Source organism: Chanos chanos, chromosome 6, assembly GCF_902362185.1.
Source record: "Chanos chanos chromosome 6, fChaCha1.1, whole genome shotgun sequence".
Lineage (NCBI taxonomy): Eukaryota > Metazoa > Chordata > Actinopteri > Gonorynchiformes > Chanidae > Chanos > Chanos chanos.
In genome coordinates, this window is record NC_044500.1 from 31,654,518 (window position 1) to 31,667,877 (window position 13,360).

General features: G+C 40.1%; 1 protein-coding gene across 1 annotated transcript in view; it reads left to right on the top strand.

Annotated features, from left to right (window-relative positions):
* The window catches only part of dock3 (dedicator of cytokinesis 3), a 127,658-nt gene that overhangs the window by 17,904 nt on the left and 96,394 nt on the right, over positions 1–13,360 (top strand). The window contains exon 3 of the mRNA XM_030778272.1: positions 7,220–7,260. Coding sequence (XP_030634132.1) covers positions 7,220–7,260 — 41 coding nt within the window. The remainder of the gene's footprint in view (positions 1–7,219; positions 7,261–13,360) is intronic.

The following is a 13,360-nucleotide window of genomic DNA, read 5'->3' on the forward strand; positions in this document are numbered from 1 at the left end:
CCAGGGGCTTTCCAGGTTAGTTTTTCAGGAACATCAACACAATAATATTTGCTGTTATAATTATTGTTACTATTAGCATTTTAAGATTTTAAATATTTTTAAGTATTAAGTATTTTAATTAAGTATTTTAAATAGTATTTTTTTAAAAAAAAAATACAATAAATATATTAAAAGTAATAATGCAGTAAAATAATGCAGTAAACTGATACATTGACCTCAAGTAAACGTTGCTGTTGAATGCATCTAATACTGCATGACTGTCTGCAACAAGGACTTGCAGCTTTGGGATTTCACACTACATGATTGAAAAAGAAGCAAGATAATGTTGTTTGGCTATGAAGCCATGTTAGATACTTGTTCAGCTCATGTTTATTCAGGTGTCCCCTCTGGTTTAATAAATTCCAATGCACTGACTGTAACTACAAACATGCGAGTCACAGATATATTTACCATTGATTTATTTAGGGAGAATAAGTTCAACACTATAGTTTAACCACTCATTATGTTAGCGATCGTCCACTGATAAACATAGCATTAGCTAGCCTTGTGGGTTACCTAATTTAGCAATGGACAGCGTTATAAGCTGCTGTAAGTGAGGTTGCCAGAGAATTTTTAGCAGCGACAAGGGTGAAATGATAGGACTGTTGCTTGTTTACTTGCTAGGACTGCCACGCTGTTTCATAAATAAATCTACAATCAAATTTGTCAACAGCTTAGCCTACACCACTCAACTACCGTAACATTAAACGTAATTTTGATGTTTGACTGACGGTACCGGCTTTCACGTTACTGCAGCAAAACCAGGCATGGCTCACATGAATGTCATAACATGGTTGAAGGATCCATCTTCCGTCTCTCCATTTCTTTTTTAATTGTCATTTATCGGCTGTTATAAAAGCTTACACCGATTTATTTGCAATTAGCTCATATCGGCCGATAATATCGGCACACCGATTTATCGGTCGGGCTCTAAGTGGTGGTAGTAGTGGTAGTAGTAGTAGTAGGTGACAGATTAGGACTGTGACTATTTTTAAACGTATAACAATGCATAGCTTGTCCACAAACACAAGTAGATGAGAGTAATCATAAAACCGTCAATGCAGGCATTTTCTCTAGAAAGTAATAAAAAGAATTTTGCAAAATTTTGAAATATTGAAGCCATTAGTGTAAGTGTACAACATGAAAGGAACACACTCGCTCAGCATGAGTGCCAGCACGTTCAGTCATCTGAATGAATGTAAGTCACAGCTTACATATGCACTAATTTGTTTGAATTCAATAGCTTTTCTTTTAATGTGTTTCAAACAGAAAAAAAGAAAAGAAAAGTTAAAAAAAGAATTAAATGCGCCTACACAAAGGTGGATGGCACGTACATACCTAACCTCTATGTATTTATGGAATATTATACTGTAGGCTCTTGTGGTCAGGGGAGAGAAGTAGGTTGAAGTGAGTGTGCTGGAGGTTAAAGTGCACCCTTAAATAAGACTCGTGCCCTTCTGCCTGTCAGTGTGGATGGCTGATATAGCCAATCAAACAGGAGGTGGGTGACAGATGACACCACAGCCACCAATGTGATGGCCTTAATGTTATTTTATGATGTGGAACCTTCTAAATGGCTGTTTGAAATATGTTTTGGTCTGAAAGATGCCTAGAAGCCTTAAGGAAGAGGAAGAAAGTTTATATTCAGACAGTTTTTTTTCTTTTCTTTTTTCTCCTTCCCCTTCCCAGACTCTGTGGCCTCAGATGTGTGATTTGCAGTCAAGGGACACATCGACAGTCCTGTATGTTATCTTGTGATGCTGTTGGGAAAGCTGTTTGGGGCCTTTTGTGCACCCTCTTGGAACAGTACCAGTTGATGGTGCTTCGTCTTGCAAAGCAAACTCATTTACCTCCCTGATGTGTGTGTGTGTGTGTGTGTGTGTGTGTGTGTATTTGTGTGTTAATGGGGGGGGAGGGGGTGTGGAGAGAGGAGAGAGGGGGTGGGGAGGTGGGGGGCGAGATTAATGGCGATACTAGCTTGACACATTATGCAACAATGCAGATATTTTATAAGAAGTTTACTGGTAACAATGAGTCTTAATTGACTCCGCTAGGTGCAGTGTTGTAAATCTAAATATAAGTACCTAAATATGAACACAAACATTTAATATCTAAAGATACTGTATAGGACCAAACACAGAACACACTATCACAGAGTGATAAATCATTGTGCTGTTTCACACAATAGAATTCTGCATGTGACATCTCAGACACTTCTAGATGAGAGCTTAGTTATGACTCTGCTACACTTGCTGGTAGCAAAACGATGCTAACATTTATTTTTACATATTGTATGTAAATGACTCCGATATTAGTTATATAAGATGAACATGTATGTGCTACAGTGGATTAACCTAGGTCAGGTGGTTAGGCAGGAGGAGGCTATGGCCTCTTGTGTCTTGGTGGAGTCAGAGCTCTGATTCTGGGGGCGGGGAGTTCACTGCTCTTGTTGATTGTTTACGTGCCTGCCCATGGCTCGGGAAGTACAGGATCTCAGTAAAATCAATGGCTCTGAAGCCTCCAGGCAATAACCTGTCAACTGCCCTGCCCTCTTCAGCAGAACTGGGCTACATGGAGGAGGAAAGCTTCAGCCATAGTTCTCTTCTGCTCAAATGAGGTGAAGAACATGAAAGACCAGAGTGTAGTGATGTAAGGACTAATCAAAATTGCCAATGTTCTGTTTTTTTTTACATCAGTGGCTCTTTTGAGCATGCTGTTACTTTAAGTGGAAAGGTATAAAACATTCAAAGAAGGAGACAAAAGGAAATATTCCAATGGCTTCTATCCATATGGTTTACTTTGCAGTTCCACCATAACTGTATGAAATAAATCCACAAAACGACATACAATGCAAAACTGTGATGGGCTTAAGTATTTGGTTGGAAATGAAGAATTTATATGTTAGTGTTAGGCTTACTGGACATATAAATCCATGTTTCATGTTCCATGTTTGTTACTATGGCCTTCTTTCAGAATGGTAATATTTGTGAGATTGACATTTAACCACGGTAACTGATTATAACAGGCCAGAGCTAGATAGACCACTCCCTCACGTCTGGACCTTTGGAGATTTTGGATATTTCCGCAACTGTCAATCATAGAGTGTTCTGTCTCCCTCAGCAGCTCAGATGGGCTTGGCTGCTTACTCTGTCCTTGCCCATCTGTGACACCCAACACAAACACACACTAGCTTTACCATTGCTCAGTTATTTTACCTGCAGCTTGCCTTGGGGCCTGTTTGTTTCAGCACTTGTCAGTCTTGTTTTCTTTACCAAGCTAACATTTTCACATAACATCCAGTTAGCTTATGGCAATTACTGTGCACTGTGAGTCATTGTGAAGCTACTGAATAGGTTACTGTCAAAGTTAAGCAATCTTTAGCTTCAAGACTTGTCTTTTGTGGCATTAGTCAAATCTGCTACTGTAGTCGCGCCATTTTCGGCTAATGCTCTGACAGACGGACGCCCACATTAGCACAACACACATGAGCGCTAAGATTGCCAATTAGGCTGAGAGCCTGGTTGCCAGATGGCATCAGTGTATAGCCAGGTCAGTTACAATTGTTCAACCTGGTGGGTAGGTGGGTACTGACAATCCAACCAACAAATGCTGACTTGCATGGACAGTTCTTCATACTGATGTACCAAGCGACAAATTGCATAGTTATGATGCTCCTCCTGCTTGTACATAATCAGTCTCTCGGCTAATCAAAAGCCATTAGGGAGGTCACCGTGATGCTGGAGATAAATAATGCAACATTAAGTGTGTTCACGCTGGGGCAGATGGCCGCAGGTGGATGAGAGAAAGCCAGCCAGGCCCTTGCATATTTTCCACTGCCATTGCTGCCGATGGCAGGCAAATGACTGCATTAACAATGGACTCGTCTGTGGAGTGCTGACAGATAAGTCGAGACGTTTTCATTATGACATGAGCTTCAAAGTCAATACCGAGCGGGAAAATTCTTCCTTTTGCAAGTTAATCGATGCTCCTCTTCTGTCTGCAGTGTCCAGTAGGACTCTGACTGCAGACACTTACACGGACAAAAACAGATACACACACACACACACACACACACACTCTCTCTGTCTCTCTCTCTGTCTCTGTCTCACTGTCTTTCTCTTTCTCTCTCTCCATCTGCATTGAGGATGAGTCACTACACTCTCTCCCCACCCTCTACCCGGCCCCATGTGCTCTTACCCCATTTTTTATCTCCTCACATATTTACATACAGATATGGATCTGGGGACTTACCAAGCCCTTTAATTAGAACCCTCCTCTATTCCAAGCCCCCATTAATTATAAGTGATTGGTCCTTGAGGAAATGCAAGTTATTTTCACACGTTAAATGAAACAAATGACCCCAATCAAGGGAAGCTCCGCAAACCTGCAGTTGCTGTGCACAGTGGTAAGGTTGACTGTCGTCGTTGTGGGGCAGCCTGTGAGATGAGATGGATTTTTCCAGACAAAGACAGCCCTAGAAAATGACCTTAGATAAATCGATAGATGAGATTTGGTCTGAGGCTGAATTAGATTTGAAATGAGTCCTTCAGACTTCCATGGTTATATGGGATTGGGTGAAGTACATTCTTAACATCTTCTTTCTCTGCTTTCCCTCAAGAGCCAAGACTGAGATGACAGACTCTTGGCTTGAGAGAAAAAGAGAGTCTAATTCAGTTTAATCTGCATTCTCTCTCTCTCTCTCTCTCTCCCTCCCTCTCTCTCTCTCTTTCTGCATGGGGGCAGAATGAAACAGCAGCATTGTTGAGTGTCACGAGCACATTGAGGATGTTCAGTCAGTTGTTATATAGGTTGGATGATCGGACATTATGTGCCTCACTACTTGTACAGTTGAGAGCATGTTTTGCTGTGAGCTTAAACCGATGTCTGGTGCTTTGATGTTATCTTGAAACCTAAATGGCCTTTTTGTGTGGTGATGTGGCTGCGTACGGCAATGGGTAGCCTTGACAGTCAGTGAGGTTGGAAGCTTGAAGTTGGTTATGATACTGACTCTACTTGTGTGTATAACATGGTGTGAGATATAATGTACAGAATTTCACGGACTACTACTGAAACTTATGTACAGAGAGCCTGTAATAAAAGTGGCTCTGACTGGCTGTATGATAAAAGCAGAAATCCCGCACTGTGAATTGCTTTGACTGTGTCTGTAAAATAAGGGATTGAGTTCACTGAATGGGTGGCTCAGACTGCAGACTGCATTTAGGCCAAGCAGCTTGTTACTGGCCTAAACAGAGTTCAGTTAAGGTAATATAATCTATTACAGTCTTTTCATTTAGGCCCAGCACCAAAATACACCTGATTCCAACTAATAACGAGGCTCTTAGTTTGAATGGAAAAGATTCTGTCATGTGAAGCCTTTTGAAGCACTGATCTAATGGATGTAAGGTGTCTCTCCAGGTGATGCCCCACTCCTCTTGTCCTAAAACTGCTCGGTAAGAGGGAACCCTGTGGTATAGATGGGTAAATGCGTGATTCATGGATTCAGGTTATTGATTGTGGAGAGTCCTGTGCTTTTGAGGTGCTCTGCAGAGGAGCACACACAATGAGTATGTGGCCTTTCCTGGATGTATACTGACATTTACCCAGCTTATGCAGATCAAGAGCATCAAAGGCAGTGAGAGGGCAGGCTTTGATCCAATTCATCTGTATTCCCCATGTGCTTACAGTTTGGAGAGGAGCCTCCCCTCTGTAAAACCCACATATTTTTGAACTACCGTGTCCTCAGTGCAACTGGAGGAGCAGCAATCATTGTTATTGTGATTTCAGTACTAATTACCTGTACTAATGAACTGAGGGTAGTGTTGTTGTCTGTTACTCGACAAAAGGAGTACTTTTTTTTTTCTTTTTTTGTCAGTGTCTACACTGCTGCTGCCAGTAGGAATTCCAAAGCTAATTAGTCAAAGGTCACGTTAATGTGGAGTCACTGCAGCATAGAAAAAAAATAAATCCTGAAAATGGACCAGATATTCCAGAAATGGTGTGAGTCATTAGTCTTCCTTATTCAAATTAATAGAGCTTTAGTTATTTGAGTCATCATCTCCAGTACTAGATGTGAACATAATGCTGAAAGCGATTACTTAGGAAGACAGTACTTACTTACGTACTTACTTTGTACTTACTTACGAAGACAGTATTCCCTGTTTGTGAAGTTTTAAAGATGAAGAGGTATTGTAAACTAAATGCACTGCGGCGGTTTTGTGTTCTGGCTGATCTTTTTCAGGGATGTCATTTATGACACATTAGAGAACCTCCTCAGAGTCCAGAGACAATGAACACTGACGAATGTCTTGTCTCTGTTGTCACAGGCCATTGCCTCTCCTCCCACTCCTCTCTCCTCCTCCATCCCTCATTCCTGTCCTCTGCCCTGTCCTCACCACAGACAGACCTGTCGTGTGTCTCTCTGCCAGGGAGGATAGTCCAAAGTTTTCCTCTCCACCTTAGAGGTGTGATATTAGCAGAGATCTCTGTGGTCATTAGTAGTTTTGGGAAAGCGGCTCCTCCTTCATCTGCCATTCAGTGCTGCACCTTATCTTTCAGTCAGCGTGAACAGAACATCAAAGCTCGGTGCCTGAGGCTGTGAGAAGGAAAGTCTGGTTACAGCTTAGAATGATATTAATGCTTTTGGATCGTAAATTAATGTTTCAGTATTATAATGTTCAGAATGTAATGACTTCATTCTGTGGAGCTCATCTTCAAGGTGATAAAGTTTGAGAGTACGCTGAAAATTCATATTACTAAGTATAGCTTAACCAACTCATATTACCATTTACAGATAGGCTAATCTGGATTTTGGAACACCCACTCTGCTGATTAATCTAAAAATGGTATACAACTATATTAAATGTACTGTGTAATCTTATTAGTTCTTACAGATTTGTAGCCATCTTTGTAGATGCATTTTGCTTGATCACTGAGATACTGGGGGATACTGAATGTGTATAAATGCTAAAAGCTCTGTGAAAAAGATGTAAAATTTCAATATCTAACCAAACCATATTAATGTTATTTTGATTCACGTCTTTTGCTGTCATCCCTAATGGTCCTCTAAAAGTTGCGGTTGCCACATATATAGAAAACTTTGTATGTGCCGCAGATGTGTAAAGTTTTATAAACTGTTTCTTTGTTAAAGAGTTTTATTTTCTTTTTGTTTTCTTTCTTTCAGGCTGGTACAGAGGGTTCTCCACCAAGAAGCCCGCAATCAAGGTAAATTGCCCAGTTTCAAACTCTTAATTTCCAAAAATGACTTGCTTTCCTTAGAGAAACTCAGGGGAGCAGCAGTTAAAAAAAAAGTGTCTCTCTTTTACTCTTTGCTAAAAGATGTTTTTCCTCAAAGGGACTTGAATGATTTCACTCTTTTTGCATCATTGTCACTCATCCCTCTGTTGCCTTCGAAGTGAGTGTCTCAGTATGATCTCATCTAACGCAGCTCAGATATTCAGAACCACGTACTGAAAAGGAAAACATTTAAACCTGCTTCAGCTGCCCTTCTTATGAGTCCTTGTCTAAAAGCAGCTGACGGTCTGCTGATTTATGAATTCTCAAGCGCAACAGATAATTGTATGTTCCTTAAATGACCTGTGCACATTCAGCTAGAAAGAAAAAAAAAGAAAAGAAAAGAAAAAAAAAAACTGTAAAGTGAGACTGTAAGCACTGCACTGAAAGACTGAAGTTCTGTATTACTGAAATTTATCATTTCTTATGTAAAATACAACAAACACTGAAATAAAAGAACATTTTAACTGGTGTTTTTTTTCCTACACTGTGTCCTGTTCTGTCGTGCAGGCGGAGGGTACTGTAATAATAGGATCTCTCTTGGATTTGCTTACATAAACAACAAGCAGGATGCTGTAGCCTAAAGGCCAAGTGGTTCTGCATTCTGATATAGCAACTGAAAGCCATTGTGTCATGTGTAATAGCTGGTATGATAACATAGCCATGTTTGAAAAAAAAAAACAGCAAAAAAGTCTACATTTTACATTCAGGTTTTGTTACTGTTTAATCCTCCATACTTATTGCGAATCCATCTGCATCGCTGTTAATTTTCTGGTGTCTAACTGTTGAGTGTAATTGGCGTTTTGTAGCACTAATCCAAGTTCTTTGGTGTGTTAGGTGTTTTGTGTTTTCAGTGAAAGAACACAACACAGGCACTAGTTGTCACATAGCATTGTATTAAGGGTAGATCACTCTTCTCTGTGAACATTGTCAAGACTTTTCCTTATTAATGCTACTTTGTTGGAGAAGCATTTTATGTTCTGGCCAGAAGTAATAAGGGCACTACTTCTGTACGAATGCTGCCAAATGAATTTCTTAAACATAAATTCATGTTTAAAAATGCAAGTGTTTCTCCTACATAGTTTAGTATAGTTTCAGCAAAGTCAGTTTAGTATTGTGAGCTGGCCACCAGAGTATTCTCATCAGATTAGCTTGAGTGTGTGGTGATGTCATAGTGTTATAGTGTCTAGTGTCATAGTGTCCAGGAAATACAAGTCAGGCTGATGATTCAGACAAATAGATTTTATGATGTAATCTGATTGGATATCACATATTGTCTCAGCTGACTCAGATGACAGCCAAGAACTTTAAGCATCATATGTTTAGTATGAATTGATGAATGTACACATAACTATGTGTTAGATTTAGGTCTATATAGAGAAGTCTCTATCTGATATATTCAAACATGCCTCCATCATGTGAAGAAAGTCTGTGTTATAAAGAGTTGCCAAGAAAAGGTTATGCATCTGTTGACCTTTAAAAAAAATTACCCAGATGATTCACTAAGATGCTTCACCCAAATTGTTCAGCGTAGCATCTGCCTAAGGTAAGGATACCATGAACCAAATGCACCTCAATCACATTTAGAGAAGAAACATTTTGACATTTAAGGGAAGATTCGTTGAAATATGGGAGTTTCCCCTCATAACAACCACTGCCCAGCTGTTATTAGTGGGAAATATCACGTTTTGGGAGAAGGAAATCCAGCATTAAGATTCCTAGGACAGTCTCATTGTCTGTTTTCTCTAGGGCGTTGAACAGAATTGCCAATCTTTCCCTTTTGTGCAAACATGCAGTTCACAGCTGGGTATGAGAAAAAGAAGAAAATGTCTGCTTGTGTGACATGAGTTGCAAATTTTGGGCTCAGGTGTGTCACACTGCATGCTACTTGACACATTCCTCCAGGTGAGCACCTCAGGCATGTCACATTGCCCCAGTGTTCCTCTGTGTGTGTGTGTGTGTGTGTGTGTGTGAGAGAGAGAGAGAGAGAGAGAGAGAGAGAGAGAGCATGGACAGTGCCATGTGGCAACACCTCAAAGAGACATGTTGGAAGTGTCCGTCCCACCCTGTGGTGTGCCTAAGGCCCTGCTGCCGTTCCTCCAGTCTGTGTTAATCTACTGTAGAGGTGACACTGTGCTGGCACCAGCTCCAGCAGAACTGGGCCAAGCCCTCACAGAGCATAGTATGGGGGGCGGACTTCTGGTGTGAACAAGGTGAACAAGTCATGCATTTATGTGAGTAAGAGGATAAAGACCTAAGAACCAGCAAGGCAGAGGGACTTTTTTTCTTTACATCAGAAGGGCCTGCACACATCCAGTTTTAAATGAAATTGTTATATGAAGATAGAGCTGTACTTAATAATTTTGTCACAACACCATTCAACATACTTGACAGACTAATTTTACAACTGTATTATTATGGATTAACTGTTCCCAGTTGAAGTCACCTTTATATATATATATATATATATGGGTTTTTTTTTTTTTTTCATTTTTACCATAGAAACTGTTGTTAGTATTTAAAGGCGGAGTGTTGTTGTTAATGGAAAATTAATACGTATAAGTCAAGTTTCTCAGCATGAGTAACTGGTGTTTAAGAAATGTAAGAAGCCCTCTGTGTGTCACACTGATAGTGACATGACAGTGTGAATCACTTCTGTTCACTGGAGAGTGATATATGTTTTTCATTGTCACAGTGACTAATTTCCACACACACACACACACACACACACACACACACACACACAGCGAGGCTATGTGTCTATCAGTTTAGTATTAGTGTCCAGTAGATTTATTTTTCTTTTGTGCTATTGCTGCTATCCTGCGGTGATAGATTAAGTGTGAAAGCTATGCATGGTGAGGCAGTGTTGAGCTGTGACTGGCTCTCTCTTTCTCTTCGTGCTCGGTTTTGCTGTACCTACCATGTTTTTGCCTCCTTTTGCTCTCTCTTCTTTGATCAGCTCTTTTCTTCTACAATCATCCACCCACCCCTGTCCACCTACTCACAGCATTTACTCTCTGCAAGAGGCAGCGAGGTCAGGTCTGAGGATGTCTGTGTGTCCTCTTCAACTTAACACGCTGAGTTTAGGCAAAGAGAGAGAGATCGAGAGAGAGAGAGAGAGAGAACAAGAGAGAGAGTGTGAGTTGCTGAGTAGAAAAGGCCTGGCATCTTACAACCAAACACTCTGTCGCTAGCATCTGTATGTTGGTTTAAATGAAGGTATATGAAGTGAAGAGACAAGGGAAGGACATGCAAGAACAAATGTCCCCCGGTGCAAAGGGTAGAAAACCAAGAACAAGACCAAGCACTGCACTGTTTAAAAACTGGATTAACAGAATTTGTAGGAAACTTCTCTGATTAACACTTATTGGCATAGACACCTAATCTCTAAAGTATAGACAACCATCTCTCTCTCTCTATCTTTGTGCAAATGTCAAGAATTACAATTTAGACTGACAAAGCTGACAGAAAAACAAACAGCTCTGGGATTAACATGGATGCCACACAATATGTCAAACAAAAGAAATCTTACTGATTGACAAATGAGTGATGTGCATTCTCTGTAGCCCAAACAATAGCTCTTTACAGAGCACAATGACTTGGGCCCTAGACTAAATTGACGTGGAAAAAAAGACTTCACACTGGTGATATAATGACTACTTTTATGAGGCATTCAGCACCAAGGCATAATCATTTTTTTCTAAATTATACACTTTCACTTGCACATGTTGCAATTATGCCTTTCTTTTCTTCCTTTGACTTATATGAAGAATAGAATACAGCAGACGGCAGTGGACAGATGTGTGCTGAAACGTGTGTGTCCCAGTTTGGTCCCATATGCGCTTATGCAATCACTTGTCCCTTTCATAGATTGCTGATGGACAGAAACTTCTAACTATACAGTCAGTAATATGCATTTTCACCACGACCGTGTAAGACTCCTCTATACTTGAGTGATTAGACAAAAAAAAAGCTAGAATTTTGAGCTGCTGGTTGCATATGATCAGTAGTTAGAGTTCACTTACTTTATCACTGTGCTAAATGTTGGAAGGGCCAGAAAGCCAGCAGCCAAAGCAGAATTCAGAATGAACCAATCCATTGAAAAAGTTTTCTCCTAGAAACCTTACCTGTGAAATGCTAAAGATCAAAGCGTTCCTCAGATTTCTCTGGACTGAATGGCAAGACTTTGTTCTTTTGTGGTGCAGCAAACTATCAGCTCAAATGGAAGCTTTTTGTGTTTAGAGGAGCGTGAAGTTACTTTATGGTAGATGTATATGGAAGTGTGTCAGTACAGCAGGAGACTGGTCAGTCAGACTGTCTAGTACAGTAGTGGAGCTGTCAGTTGTACAAGTATAGGGTAAATGCCATTGTATGGAGAGAGGACACCATCGCAAATGCTGCATAGCAGACAGCAGTTAATCAGGGGTGAAAGTTTTACATGTGGTCCCTCAACTCTGACCGAAGCAGCATTTGTGAAACTGAAAACCTGAAGTCACTTTAAACCTTCAAGGTGAGAGAGGAATCCTTTAACTAAAATATTGATCATGGACCAGTGCAAAGAGGTCAAGTGATTTAGATGTCGTTGAGATTTTAACATTAGTTTGTCAGACCAAATATTAAACTATCCTGACCTAAACTGTGTTCTTAATGGATATTAAAGCTTGAATTTATTTGAGGACATGTTAGACAATTTTCAGACACTCCAGCCCATAGATATATGCATATAGAGATATTGAGCAATGGAGGAAGAATTAGGATGTGATGAATTAAAGGGTTAATATGGGCCATTGAAAAGCCTTTAGCTGTTGCTGAGTATTTAAACACACAACTGAGGACTATTTCCTGCAAAGTATGCTGCAACTCTATTTTCTAGGCACCAACCTCTCGCCATTGGTTTAGATGGAAAAATGATGAATATTAGGTCACTTTGCTGCAGCTATACTGAATTTATACAGTCATCTGATTGATCAATAGTACTATCAAGGTTTGCTTTGATGGGAATAAGAAAGACTATTCCACTAGACCTGCAGATTTTCCCATCTGTGCAGAAATCTAGGGCACTTTTCTCAGCTGAAACAGTTCCTCTTCAAGGATCTGCAGCCAGTCAGCATCAGCCCTGTCCCCAGAGATAAATTCCTGTCTATTAGAGCAGATCATTACTCCTTATGGCAGCGGAAACAGAACCTGCTACCTCACCAAGAGAGGGATTAAGTGGACAGTTAGGAGAGGGGAGGAGTGCTGCCCAGTCTCTCAAAAGTGTTTTTTTTTTCTTTTTCAGAAAAAGGTGAACTTAAAATTACAGCACGTGTTCTAAAGCATAGTGTTAAGGCAGATCTTCTCCCCACCTCACTTCACTCTGTCAGTACTGCCCTGTGATGCAGGAAGTCTCTTTGTTTTAAGCATTTGTCTTCTGGTTTAACCCTTTCTGTACCATTCAGCAAACAAGCCTTTCAGCATATATCTATCTGAAGAGTTCTGGTTATAAAATTCACCTTTTTGGACTTCTGAAAGCAGTAGTCATAGTATAGAATCACCAGAGCAATAGAGTGGTTCTCCTAGCTCTACGGGTGTACTGTCCTGGCACTGTTTCTTTCAGGTAGAACTCAAAATGTGCTCATGCAGGATTTATAGACAAAAGAATTGTGCACAATGGCCCAGTTAGGTTACAGCAGTGCTTAATTATTTATTTCTCTTTGTGGTTTCTTTTCACTTGACAAATAAAGGAGCACTTAGTGAAACAGAGTTATGTGAGAAATGGGACTCATAGTCCTTCATTACTTTAGTCTTTCCACATGGTGTATACATTTGTAGCTTCTTCATTACATCATGGTACAAAACAACAACAACAACAATAATTATTATTATTATTATTAGTAGTAGTAGTAGTAGTAGTAGTAGTAGTAGTAGTATCATCATCATCATGATAGCATGACAGGGTGAGCTGTACACCTGTCAAAAATGTGTTAACAAAGCATAACAACAAAAACACCAGAAATATTTACCTTAAACAAAACACCTTAAATAGTGTAGT